The 13462-nt window shown below is 44.0% G+C and overlaps 1 protein-coding gene across 2 annotated transcripts in view; it reads left to right on the top strand.

The window, feature by feature from the left end:
• The first annotated feature begins 533 nt into the window (after positions 1-533).
• Positions 534-13462, top strand: part of KCNH8 (potassium voltage-gated channel subfamily H member 8) — a 154602-nt gene continuing 141673 nt past the window's right edge. Inside the window, exon 1 of one of the 2 annotated variants that reach the window (XM_068152531.1) lies at positions 534-630. In XM_068152531.1, the coding sequence (XP_068008632.1) occupies positions 555-630 (76 nt within the window). In that variant the 5' untranslated portion in view covers positions 534-554. Of the gene's footprint in view, positions 631-1536; positions 1615-13462 lie in introns of those variants that run through there. The other variant, XM_068152532.1, reaches the window with a different exon arrangement.

Genomic DNA, 13462 nt, shown 5'->3' with positions numbered 1-13462 from the left:
GCGACCTAGGATCCCAAGCTTTACCCTGAAGCGTTGTTACTCCGGAACAGTGTGCGTGTAAGCTAATGTGCTTCGAGTCGAGCTGAGCGAGTCAGACCGAGCTGTGGGGCGGAGGAGGGCCCGACAGCTCCGGGCGGCCGCCGCTTGCTCTACTGCTCCCGCCCCGCTGCAGCCGCAGGTAGATAAAGGTTACTCTTCCCCCTCTCCCTGCCCTCCCCGTAGCCCGCCCTCCCTCACGGCCGCTCTCCGCGGGAGCCCCTCTCCCCATCTCCTGTGCAGAGGGTGCGGGCTCCGCACCTCGTGCGCGGCGCTCGGCGGCCGCCCCTCCCGGTAGCAGCAGAGGACGAGGGAGAGCTCTAAGCATCCTCTGGCTGAGGAGCAGGGGGCTCCCGGCGCCGGAGGCGGCGCGGTGGCTTCCCCATCCTCCTCCCCATCCTTTTCTCCGTCCCTCCCTCTGCCTCCTCCCTCCCTTTCCCCGGGCGCCCTCTGCACTTTCTTCTCGAACCACCCTCGTAGGCAAACTTTGATGGGGAACCTCGCACCGCGCTGGAAAAATGCCGGTGATGAAGGGATTACTGGCACCCCAGAACACCTTCCTCGACACCATCGCCACCCGGTTTGACGGCACACGTGAGTCCGGGATGGGCTGCGGGCGTCGGCGCCGGGAGCCCAGAGAAGGGGTTGCACGGGGGGGCATTGGGCATACGGTGGGAGCCTCCTTATCCATCGCCTCCGCCCTTCGGGGGTTTCCCTGGTACGAGAAGCCGGCAATGAGGAGGGGGAGGTGAGGGAGTTCCCAGTCTCCTGGCTCTCCTGCCTGGCTCCTCCACAGCTTTACAGGTTAGGACGGTGCTGGGTCCTCTCTCCTCCCTTTCTGGAGCGCGGCGGGAGGACAGGGGCCAGGGTGACCCGGGCGGCCGCCGCTGGAGCCAGGAGCACTGCAGGAAAGTTGTGTGTATGGCTGGGGCTTTTCCCCGCGCCCCGCGTCCCTGGCAGCACACAGGCTGAGAGCAGAGCAGGCTTCGGAGCCTTGGCAGAGCTTTGGCAGGATGTTCGGGGATTTTTATTTTTGAGTTCTCGATGACCCCCGGGCCCGCTATTAAATCCCCCTAAAAGCTGAATTCCTGTAAGTCAGGCTCAGCAGCGGCGGCAGCTGTTGCACTGCTAGTGAAGGGAGGGAGGGAGGAAGGAGGGAGGAAGGACCGGCCCTTCAGCGGCGGCGCCGCGCCCGTAGCGCTCTGGGCTGCAGCACCATGGACGGGTCCCGGCCCGGGCAGGTCCCTGCGGGGCGCTGAGAGCTGGTGCGGAGCTGTGCGGAGCTACGCTCCCCGTCGCGCTCCTCCCGCACCTCTCGGCTCGGCAGCTGCCCTACCAAGGCGCTGCCTTAAAGCGCGGAGGTGGCTCCCGGGCGGGATGCTGGGTTGGTCTTGTCCGGCTGTGGGTTAGGAGCTGCCCATGTCTTGAGTTTTGTTTCTTCTTTAACGCTGCCCATGCGTATGAAACTATAAAAAAAAAATAAAAGAAGGAGCCGGCAGAGAGCGGATTTGGACCCTAATGAACTCCATTCCCTTTAAGACCATCCAGAAATTCAAAGTGAAGGAAAAGCAAACTCGGGTTTGTGTTGCTGTCAGCTGTTTCTTGAACGAAAATGTTGGAATCTACTCTGTCTGATAGCTTCTTGACTGTGTATCTATTGCCATTTCCTCGGTGGTTCAGTTATTGTGTGATTAAGACAACTGAACTGTGATTACTGAATCAGTAAGTTGTAAATGTCAGGAAAATGTAGTTACTGAGATCAATTGCAGAGAAACACACAACTGCATTATAACTGCTCTGCTGGTCTGAGGATGCATAGCTAATTTACAATTCAGGACTCTATGTAACTGATACTTCATTACAGAGCAATCCCTCTTAAGACTACTTAAGTGCAGCACTAAATTTCTTCAACTATGGAATTCAAAGTGCTTCTCTTCCATCCTTCACCCTCTTATTTCTGTAAAGCATGTGGGTATTATTTACTGTATATTAAAACATGCAACTCTAATAAGAGTTTTGTTGATGATGTTCTCATTTGCCAGAAGAGCAGTTCTTCCCTGCCTTGTGCTCAAGACAGCCCCCTCCCCAAGCCCCCTTTTCAGTGACTTCCTTTCAAAGGATGGAGCATACAGCCTGCAACTGCACCCACAAACATTCTACAAATTCTGTGGTGTTCTTCAGAGAGTCAGTAGAGCAAGTGGCATTAGTGATGACTTGAAAGTCTTGTATTACATAAACACTAGAAAAATGCCTAATCTGCATATTCCCAGTGATACCAACAGACAACTGTGTAGAAAGTTTATTGCATAGCTGCACACTGTGGAGAAATGTAGCTATGGTTTTACACCAATAATTCTACTAACCTCCATGAATTGGGCCAACCTTTTCTTAAACGAGAAGAAACTGAACCTACTGTCTCTAATGCTATCAAGACACCTACTTTTTCCTCGGATCTAATTGAAAAAGACAGTGATTAAGTTATTCCCCCCCCACCCCTCCAGTTATCAGAATTTAGCTTAAATATTAACCAGGCCTACTGTAGAAATCATCCTCGTATGATTATCAGCAAGTGAAATACTCCCAGAGGTTCACAGGAGAAGATTTTTATGGGTTGCATAGTCTTATATCTAAAAAAAACCCACTTTGGAGGATGGTACTATTGTAGAGAGAACTGGCAGCATGTCTCTTAATTTAGAGAGTAATATAACATCTCTTTTAGAATGCTAGAGCAAAGCAATGAATTGGCTCTTAATCTGAAGCAAACTGTGTATGCCGATCCACAATCACAACTCAGTTTAAAATCCTAAAGAACAGATCATCTATTTAGGCTTTAATATAATATCTCTTTTTTTTTTCTCATTTTAAAATACTGAATTTTAATCCAAAATTATTGCCTCTGAACCTGGTAAAAAAAAAAAAAAGTTGAGATAGGAAATGTGCAATTGTGCAGAATGTTTATAAATATCTGAGTATGGAGTAGAAAAATGAAAGCTTTTTTGTTGTCTTGTTTGGGGGTTTGTTAAAAGTTGTTTAGTTGGTATTCCTGAGGCTGTTCTAGCAGTCAAATCTTGAAGTAATACTGAGGGCTAATCCTTGTAGGAATCAGTCCCATATCCTGCTAGTTTTATGGGTGATACACTCTGTGTGTAAAGAATAGAACTGACACATGGCACTGAACCTGAGGCTGCGTTCTGCAAACTGCTTTGACATCACACACGATGATATCTAAATGCTAAAACATGGTTTCACGTCAAAGCAGTGTTGTTGGGAGGTTTTGTGGTAGCATAGTCTGTAGTTAACAGACCTCTCCTCTTTTTAAGCTTCTGGGAAGGTTATATGATGTTGTCATCAGCGATAGACTAATCCAGCAGTGCACCTTTAATCCAGAAGAGGGATAATTCTCATTCTGGGCAACAGTGCAAGAAGGGATTCCAGATTCTATTGGAAAATATGCTTGGCTTTGCACAAAACTTCTCAAAAATTCAGTTCACACAGGACTGTCACTTTTTAACCATTTCAATGGTTTATGCCTGATTAGCAATTATAAATCACATTTGGCAAAATTGTAGATCTCAAAAAGCACAAAAAAACAACTGCCTGAGAGTCACTTCAACTGCTCACAGCTCTCACGGTGGATATTCCCTATTGCTATGTGTATGTTGCACATTGCACATGCACATTCTTTGCATATCAAACCAGGGAACAAAGGCTATGAAAAAGAGGTCTAGTTTATGTTTGGGTGATTCCTTACTGTACATGAGAACCCACAAATCTCCTGCAAAGTCCTCATGACCTGTGTTGCACATGCAGAACAACAGCATTAAGAGTTTTGCCTATCTGGGTTGTCATGAGAGAGCTCTTGGATCTACCTATGAGGTATTGTTCTTTCACCTTATTGCAACTCTGAACTGGCTTTTGTGTTCCTGATATCACCATTTAAGTTAATGATTTCTCAAAAGGAATTTTTTTCCCCCCTCTCTGAAAACTAAGCACCAGGTCACCCAAAAGCTTTTTGCCCCCTCTGTTGGTGATGGTTATTGCTCATTCAGGAAACATAGATACTTATTTTCAGATTGCTAGGGTGCAGTACTGGGGTTTGGTATTGCTGTGGGGTTTGTTGGTTGGTTGGTTCTGTTGTTGGGTTTTTTTTTGGGGGGGAGGGGTTTGGTTGTTGATAATTAACACCCCCCCTCTCAGTATCACAATATCACAGTATCACTAAGGTTGGAAGAGACCTCAAGGATCATCGAGTCCAACCTGTCACCACAGACCTCATGACTAGACCATGGCACCAAGTGCCACATCCAATCCCCTCTTGAACACCTCCAGGGATGGTGACTCCACCACCTCCCTGGGCAGCACATTCCAATGACCAATGACTCTCTCAGTGAAGAGCTTTCTCCTCACCTCAAGCCTAAACTTCCCCTGGTGGAGGTTGAGACTGTGTCCCCTTGTTCTGGTGCTGGTTGCTAGGGAGAAGAGACCAACCCCTTCCTGGCTACAACCACCTTTCAGGTAATTGTAGAGGGCAATGAGGTCACCCCTGAGCCTCCTCGTCTCCAGGCTAAACAATCCCAGCTCCCTCAGCCTCTCCTCATAGGGCTTGTGCTCAAGGCCTCTCACCAGCCTTGTTGCCCTTCTCTCTCCCTAAAATATTATGAGGCTAGATTTCTGAAGTGAGTTATTTCACTTTAAGCTTTTACAAGGAAAATTTACACATTTTTGCTTCTGACTCCCTATTTAGATTAGGCATCCATGGTCTCATGGTGAGATCGTAAGTGATATTCTTTTCCTGCATGCATACACGTGAAAATAATTGTTCTGTAGGTACTTTTTATTTATTTAACTAGATTAAATCCACAGCACAGGTGGCTGTTGCTGAAAGTTCGTGATACTTTCTCAGACAAAACCCCAAACCAGCTAACAGAGAGGCAGCAAATGACCTCATTAATTTGTATTTAAAGTACCTGACAATTTTGTGCATGGTTGCACTGTAAAATGACAGCTGAAGTTCTATAATTATCACTTGTGTCTACTGGATGTGTACCTCCACATCCTTACTAACAACCTTGTATGATCAGGCTAATCTGGAGATCAGGCTGAGTTAATTCCTTTTTACTCACTGTCAATGGGATAATTTGATAATTCTTTATTTGTAGGACAACTTCTACATTCAAGTGTCTTCCAATTAAAAACTTGCTGAAGTATTAACAAACAGAACTTTATACCTAAGCAAGAATTTTCATATGGTCTGTTTAGTTTGTTTTGTTGGGGTTTCTTTAGTTTGGTTTGGTTTTGTCTTTTGTTCCTTAACAATCTGAATGTAATTTTGCCAGTTGCTTTAGTTAACCTTAGAAGGGGACCGAAAGATGTCTGATGAGAACATTGATTAAAGCATCTAAAATATGATGTCAGTGTACTTCCACTGGCATTGTGGATAGAACAAAGTTGTCTCCTTTATATAATCAGCAGTTGGTATAGAACTGAAAGCCTTTGTATAAAGTGATCTTCCCAGATTGCAAGGGCAGATTCCTCCCCTGCTTCCCTTCCTGGCTACGCCCATCACTCACTTTTCTGTCTGGTAAACAATCTGGTGAGGTCTGCCAGGTTGAGCCCATGCGCTAACACTTTCTGCAGCTGTCAAATTCTGTGTCTCATTCTGGTTGAATCCCATCCTCTCTACGCTAGACAACATGCTGCTTAATCACACCATAGTTATCCCACAGAATGTGAAAAGGAGCAAAGTGCATCTTGGCTACTGATGATACTCATCGGTTCACCCCCAAAAGGAGGAGGAATTGCAGTGGTGTCAGGTGTAGGAAACCAACAACTAAGCTTTCCAGTGGGAGGATGTTACTGGTCAGATTCCAAGATCAGAATGGTTCACCTCCCAAAGTGAAAAACCTGTGGCCAAAGAAGTGTGAAAGCCTCAATCTATGGTAAGCACTGATTACAGTCAAGAAGTCTTGTAAGCAGACTCAGCGGAAAACTCTCCCTTGGAAGGAATGGAGGTGCAATGAAAGTGCTCTTGTTCTTTCTGCTAGAGACCGAGTTAGTCAGCTAGAGGAAACTATCCAAAGGTACAGAGATATATATCTGGTCTTCTGTTATGCAGACATGTTTTGCCCTTTTGCTTATATTCTCAGATAAGTAAATAATGTGTTGCTTTGAACAAATCACGTATTTGCCTCTGCAAAAGCCTACTGTCAACACAAGAAAAAGTCTTGCTTGTTCTCAGCTCAGAGCACAAAGAAAGTAAATGCTTTCCTTTCTGTACTTTGCTCTGAAAGACACAGCCTGGGTTGCAGCTCGCTGTAGCTCTGTTACTAAAAAAAGACAAATGCGATTTGGAGTAGAACCGAGAGTCAGGCGTGGGAACCTGTGTTGTGCTGTTACTCTTTGCTACTCCTTGAAGTTACCAAGAAGCTCAAGTAAGCAGCTACTTGCAAACATCTTTTCCTTTCTTTTGATACAGGTGTTGGGGGTGTGGAACCTCCTAATTTAAGGTTTTATTTGGATGGTCTTTGCTTTCAGCAGCTATAGTAATTTCTAACTTGAGATGAAGTTGGACCTAAAAGACAGAGAATCGGAGGGGTTCAGAGGCACCTTACGACCACATTTCTTAACTAATTCTTGAGTTCTTTTCCCAAGGATACAGTTCCAGGGGAAATAAATAAATAAATATGCAGGTGCCATTTTTAATATTCAGCCATTGTATTATTCATTGACTGATGAAAATCGTTATTACTGTATGTTTTATTTAGGAGAGTATGTTATTGCGAGGGAAAATATTGATGTACTCAGATTGTCAGGGGGTATTCTTTTGGATTTTGTAAGACAAAAAGAAGTTAAACACACAGAAGGCTCTAGAACTCATTGAGCATACTGCTTTTAAGCCTAAGGCCTGGGTTAATGCTCATAAATATAAAGTTAGACTGGTAGCCCACACTGTTATTTCAGAGGTAAACTCTGTATTTGAATTCAAGAGGAATATTTGAAATTTAAGAGTGGAAGAGTTATTTAATAAGGGATTTCCCCCCCACACACACACAAATAATCCAAGAATATTCGCCTCACTGTTGCTTCTGGGAAAAATGTTATATGTGAGCCTGAGAAACCTGATACTTTGCAGTGATCAAAGCAAACTCATATATTTGAAGAGACATTTGAATGAATGCATGCTTTGCCAATGGATTGCAGAAGCAGCTCCTTTAGGGGGCTTCTAAATCTTACATGATTATCAGGATTCCCATTAGAAATGTTCTGTAAATCTACTGTATTTTTCTCCTCCCACTGTATGATACCATTTTATTCTCTGATAAAATTTCAGGGAGTAAATAAGTTTGCTCTGAAACTAGATGATAACTTCTTTTAAATCACTGCTTTTATAAATTCTGCTTCTGTTTTATCTGGTTTTAGCTGGTGCAGGTAGCAACTTTATACACATTCCCAGTCTTTGGGGATGAAAAGAAAAAGCATTAAGAGCATTGGCCAGAGCAACAGAATGGAAATACCATAAAAACACTGCCTCAAGCAAATGTAGAAGTATAAGCAAATATATATCCATGAATGTATTACAATAAATCAAAGAAAAGGTATGGGTTTACAGAGCATGAACTGCTGTTATCTCTGTTCTGATGTAATGTGTTCTTGGAACAGAAGTTGCAGCAGCTGTAGCTCAGCAAAGGTGAACACAGGCAGTTGCTGCAGTAGTTCTACATTTCCACGAGCCAGCTTACCTTACCTTGCGGTACAGTGACTACAAGCGAAAAGCAATTAAGGCACAACCTCCTCCCAAAGTAATGTTGTCTCCTGCCCCCTCAATCTAAAAATAAACAAATAAGAAAGAAAGAAAGGGGGAAAAAAGCAAAAGGGAGAGGGAGTAAAGAATCAAACAAAGCACTCTAAAAGTGCAGATGGGAGAGAGACTTCCAGAGCAGTAAGAAAAGTCCTCTTTTGTGGGTTCTCCTGCCGAATGCTTATGGCTACTTCTGTTTCCTGGGACTGATAATAGTATTAAAAGACATTTGAAAAGCTGTTGTTCTTAAAATACCTGCAGATTCAGTCTTGAACTTGACATGAAATACTTTCTGAGCATCCCTAAATTTTGATGCTGGCTGTCAATCATTTCAAGGACAGCTGAAGACAGTTGTGCTCTGGAGAAGCACCTCATGTTCGCTGTTAATCTCAGATGCAGGGTTTATTTTAAGAAAGGTGATCCACTATCTTGTAGCACTGCAATGATTTTCTTCTTTTCGAGGAAGAGTAGTTGGTTGACTGTGGTTGGTTTGGGAATCACCCCTCCCCAAAATGAATTCAGAGAATAACTCTCAAAATGAACCCTCAGGCTAGCTCAGAAGGTTTTGGAAGCAAATGAAGTTATATTTACAAGCAAACTAAAATCTAGAAATATGAAATTCAACTAATAGGTACAAAATCTATATATTTACAATTTAGGAACAACACAAGGACCCCCCTGGATGAACCAGGGGAGAACAAATAGTTTCTCTTCTGTGCCCCCTGTACAAGGGAAAGAGAAAAGCAGTTTGTATACTCCTGCTAGTAGTTAGCCACAAGAAGGAACACAGCCAAGGTCAGCAAAGCCAAGCAGAAGCACCGGCTAGTATCAGCTGGAGTGGAGTGGTGGAAAGGACAGAATAGTTTATGCAACTAATTTTGATCCCAGTTAGCAAGCTAATGGAATTATTTAGACCTTATCATTATTTTCCTTTCACATCCAATGGTAGTTTATTTACATTCTACTATTTTGTATTCAAGGTCTCTGGAAATTTCCTAGGCATCAGCCTAAAACTCTGACACTGGGTTTTATTTTTCTCACCCTCCTGCCCCCCCCCCCCCAACAGTCATCTATTCTATTTTCAGTGGATGCTTAAGATTCAGAGCTTTCTGATCCCCTGAGAGAAACCCAGACCGAGTCAGTTGCCCCAAAGCCTTCCAGAGACACTTTTTAGCAGATCACAGTCTTTGAGAGCTGATGGCCAGCTTAATTACTTTCCATTAGCATTTTTCTCCAGATTAAATAAAAACCTGCATTTTATTCTTAAAGCAGCACTGCCTCTTTATGAAGGTCAGTGAACTCTGATAGGAACTTATTCTAAGGAAGACAGCAAATAGGCAGTAATGAGGATAGCCTTAAGACTCCAAAAAGACTGAAGAAGTTCCCTCTCAGGTGGAACAAAGGAGATAACAGATTCAGTATCTCAATTTGTCCATCTTTGAGACATTAGGAGCAGTATTGAAAATCCAAGTAAAACCACTACCATTACCAGCCAGGTTTTTCACTGAATTTTGTAATGGCAATGGTAACATGCAAAATTATTTCCATTTTTTTGGTCAAAATGAAAGAAAATAAGGCCATTTTTGCCTCACTCTGCCCCCCCTCCCTCCCCACCCCCCTACTTTCAAAAATCAAAGTTTGGACTTCAGTGATGGATGTTCAGGTAGAGTCACAGAATTCTGCAATCCTCTGTGACAGCTTCAACATTCTTGCAACTAAAGTCAGTCTCCTGTTTGAAATGACTATAAATACATCCCACTGAGCTTGTTAAAATTGTATCAGTATCTTATATAGATAAAGGAGTGAGGATGCTGGCCCAAGATGACCTTTTCAAAGAGCGTCTTAGCTTTTCCTACATTTCTAGCAGAGGCACTCCACAAATATTCCTGTGTGGAAGACAGAAGTTCATCCTTGAGGTCTGTGGTTAGTCATGAGGTCTGTGGTGACAGGTTGGACTTGATGATCTTTGAAGTCTCTTCCAACCTTGGTGATTCTGTGATTCTTAGTACTGAGCACAAAATAGAAACACAAAAACTTTTCTCTGTCTTCCACAAAATGTCAGGAAATTATCCCCTTTAGGATTCACCAGATTGGGCATAGAGTTAAAAGAAGCTGGCACAACTTTTAAGGGGGAAAATTGCACAGAAATCAAACAGGTAGGAAAAAATAACTGAAATTAGTCAGCATAAAATCTTTTTCTTTTTCCAATAAATCAGTAACAAAAATGCAAATGCATGAAACGATGGGAGTGCTGGGCAAAGGCAAACCTCCTGAAGCTCAATAAGGACAAGTGCAGAGCCCTGCATCAAAGAAGGAATAGCACCAGGCAGCAGTACAAAGTAGGGGTGGTGCTTCTGGAAAGCAGCTCCATAGAGTTTGGAGTCTTAGTGGAAAGCAAATTCTCCACAGGACAGCAATGTGCCCTTGTGTCCAGGAGGACCAATGGCATCTTAGGGTGCATTAAGAAAAGTGTGGCCAGCAGGTCTAGAGAGGTTCTCCTCTCCCTCTACTCTGTCCTAGTAAGACCCCACCTGGAATACTGTGTCTGGTTTGGGCCTCCCAGTTCAAGAAAGACAGGGGCCTGCTGGAGAGAGTCCAACAGAGAGCTATGAGATGATTGAGAGACTTGAACATCTCTCCTGTGAAGAAAGACTGAGAGACCTGGGGCTGTTTAGTCTTGAGAAGAGAAAGCTGAGAGATGATGTCATCAATGTCTATAAATATCTGAGGAGTGAAGGTGCCAGGCTCTTTTTGGTGATGTCCAGTGGCAGGACAAGGAGCAATAGCTACATGCTATAACACACAGGGGGTTCCAACACAACACAAGGAGACAATTCTTTGCAGTGGGAGTGACAGAGCACTGGAGCAGGCTGCCTCAGGGAGGCTGTGGAGTCTCCTTCTCTGGAGACTTAAAAACACACCTGGATGCATTCCTGAGAGGCCTGCCCTAGGTGATCCTGTTTTGGCAGGGGGCTTGGACTCGGTGACCTCTGAAGATCCCTTCCAACCCCTAAGATTCTGTGATTCTGTGAAAAATAACTGTTACACAATCAAACTTTAATAAAACCATCTAATGCACCATTAAAATATGCTTCCTAATTTTAGTTTTAACAAATTCTTCATCATTTTGCCATAAAGAAAACAATGCAAGAGATTAATAAAGCAAGTAACTGTTGGTATTTAGCTGTATTGCCTTTGGAAGGATGTAGGAAGATTTGAGGAATTATTAGACAAAGCTGTAACTGTTCCCTTTTTGAGAGAAAACAGCTCCCAGAACACCAGCACTGAATGAACTTCTTCTGTAGGCATTAGTTAAGACTGCTAGGAGTCCAGTCCTTTTTAATGACAAAATTGTCTTGAGACAAATAGCCTTTTTCCTTCCTCCCTCCAGCCAGCCCCCCACCCCCAAATGTCCGATGTCTCCTGTGATGAGAACCATGGAATTGTCAGGGTTGGAAGGGACCTCAAGGATCATCTAGTTCCAAGCCCCCTGCCATGGACAAGGACACCTCACACTACATCAGGTTACCCAGAGCCACATCCAGCCTGGCCTTCAAAACCTCCAGGGATGAGGCAGGGATATGAACCTTGTAGAGTAAGGCTCTCAGTTGGACTTGGTGATCCTGAGGGTCTTTTCCAACCTGAATGTTTCTGTGATTCTGTGAAATGTACCTCCTTGGCCACGACAGAGAAAAGGAGGGAGCAGCTGCAAAGAGGCAATGATTGACTTATGGAATTGCTGAGTGAGCAGCAGGTAGTGCTTTGGAACGAATTAAGTGGCAGTAGCACCGTGGGAAGCTTCACTTTGGTGCAGAATGTGACCTGGGGAATGCTACTGTGAGTTCAGTTGGGAGAGGATTAAGAGCACTATCTTCTCTTTTAGAGAACAAATTACCTGTGGTCCTACCTAGTACTTCGTGGAAAGCCACCTGGAAGTCTTTGGTGTCATGTGCCAATCTGTCTTTGCTGTCTTCTTGGTGAATATTTAGCCATCAAATCCAACGAATTAAACTCTTCATTTCATCATATAGTAACATATAGCTGGTTGACATGGGGAAAGGAAGCAACTGAGTTTTAGATAGCTGAGCTGATGAAAAAGCAGAGTAAGAATGGACTGCAGACTCTTGTTTGGATTTTATTCTTTTTTTCAGGCCTCTTACATAAAGGACTACCCTTAGAAATAAGTACTTTTATAAAGGGAAGGAGGAAGCAGGGTAATGTTTGGTTGGTTTTTTAACTGATTTTTAGTTGTTGGATTTTTTTAATGTGTGCATGACTGGTTAGCACATGAACCTGTCTTCCATAAACTTGCTTACAAGACAGAATAGAATAGAATAGAATAGAATAGAATAGAATAGAATAGAATAGAATAGAATAGACCAGACCAGACCAGACCAGACCAGACCAGGTTGGAAGAGACCTTCAAGATCATTGTGTCCAACCCATCAACCAATCCAACCCACCTAAACAACTAACCCATGGCACCAAGCACCCTATCAAGTCTCCTCCTGAACACCTCCAGTGATGGCGACTCCACCACCTCCCTGGGCAGCCCATTCCAATGGGCAATCACTCTCTCTGTATAGATCTTCTTCCTAACATCCAGCCTAAACCTCCCCTGGCACAGCCTGAGACTGTGTCCTCTTGTTCTGGTGCTGGCTGCCTGGGAGAAGAGACCAACCTCTGCCTGTCTACAACCTCCCTTCAGGTAGTTGTAGAGAGCAAATAGTATGCTTGAAAGCCTGCTGTGGTTTTCATGTCTGCTGTCTGTCCTGTTCCTCTCCAAGAACTTTCCTCTCCTTCTGTTGGGGTGGATCAGGTCTGATCAAACAACTGATTGCATCCTGGTAGTGAAGGGTCCCAGTTTAACTCCACACCTGGGTCTGTGAACTACAGCAATTCAGGGCTGCTTCTGCAGGCAGCTGATCAATCCTTGCAGCAGAGGAAGAGATCAGAGTCAGGATGGACCAGGTGGAAGTTAACATTTAAGCTCATTAGTCATAATTATTATACAAATAAAACAGGCAGCTGTTGAACTGTTTTCATACTGCTATAAGCACAATCCAGATGGGAATGTGAGGTTTTGGTTCCAACTACAATGCAGTGCTAACAGTCAAAGCAGCTAGTGAAAGATCTAAATCTTGGAGAAACTTACAGAGATTTTGTCACCTGTATCCATTCAGAGCTGTCTGAAATGCTCTTTTCCCTCTTCTTTTGTCTTAACTAATCAAAATAATTGTGCAGTAGAGATGTTTTTTCCTTCGTAGAATGGTAGTGGTTGGAAGGTACCTCCAGACATGATCGAGTCCAACTGTCCTACAAACGCAGGTCACACAGGAACTCATCCAGGTGGGTCTTCAAAGTCTCCAGAGGTGGAGACTCCACAACCTCTCTGGACAACCTCTTTCCAGTGCTCTGTCACCCTTACAGTAAAGAAGTTTTTCCTCTTGCTGAAGTGGAACTTGCCATGTTCCAGTTTGTATCCATTGCCCTTGTCCTGTGACAGGACACCAGTGAAGAGACTGGCCTCTTCTTCTTGACACCCATCCTTCAGATATTTGTAAACATTAACAAGATCTCTTCTCAGTCTTCTCTTTTCTAGACTAAACAGCCCCAGGTCTCTCAGCC

Source organism: Melanerpes formicivorus, unplaced genomic scaffold, assembly GCF_026170545.1.
Source record: "Melanerpes formicivorus ecotype bairdi unplaced genomic scaffold, bMelFor1.0.p_v2 SCAF_23, whole genome shotgun sequence".
NCBI lineage: Eukaryota > Metazoa > Chordata > Aves > Piciformes > Picidae > Melanerpes > Melanerpes formicivorus.
The sequence above is the reverse complement of the archived record's forward strand: the minus strand, read 5'-3'. Positions and strand labels throughout refer to the sequence as shown.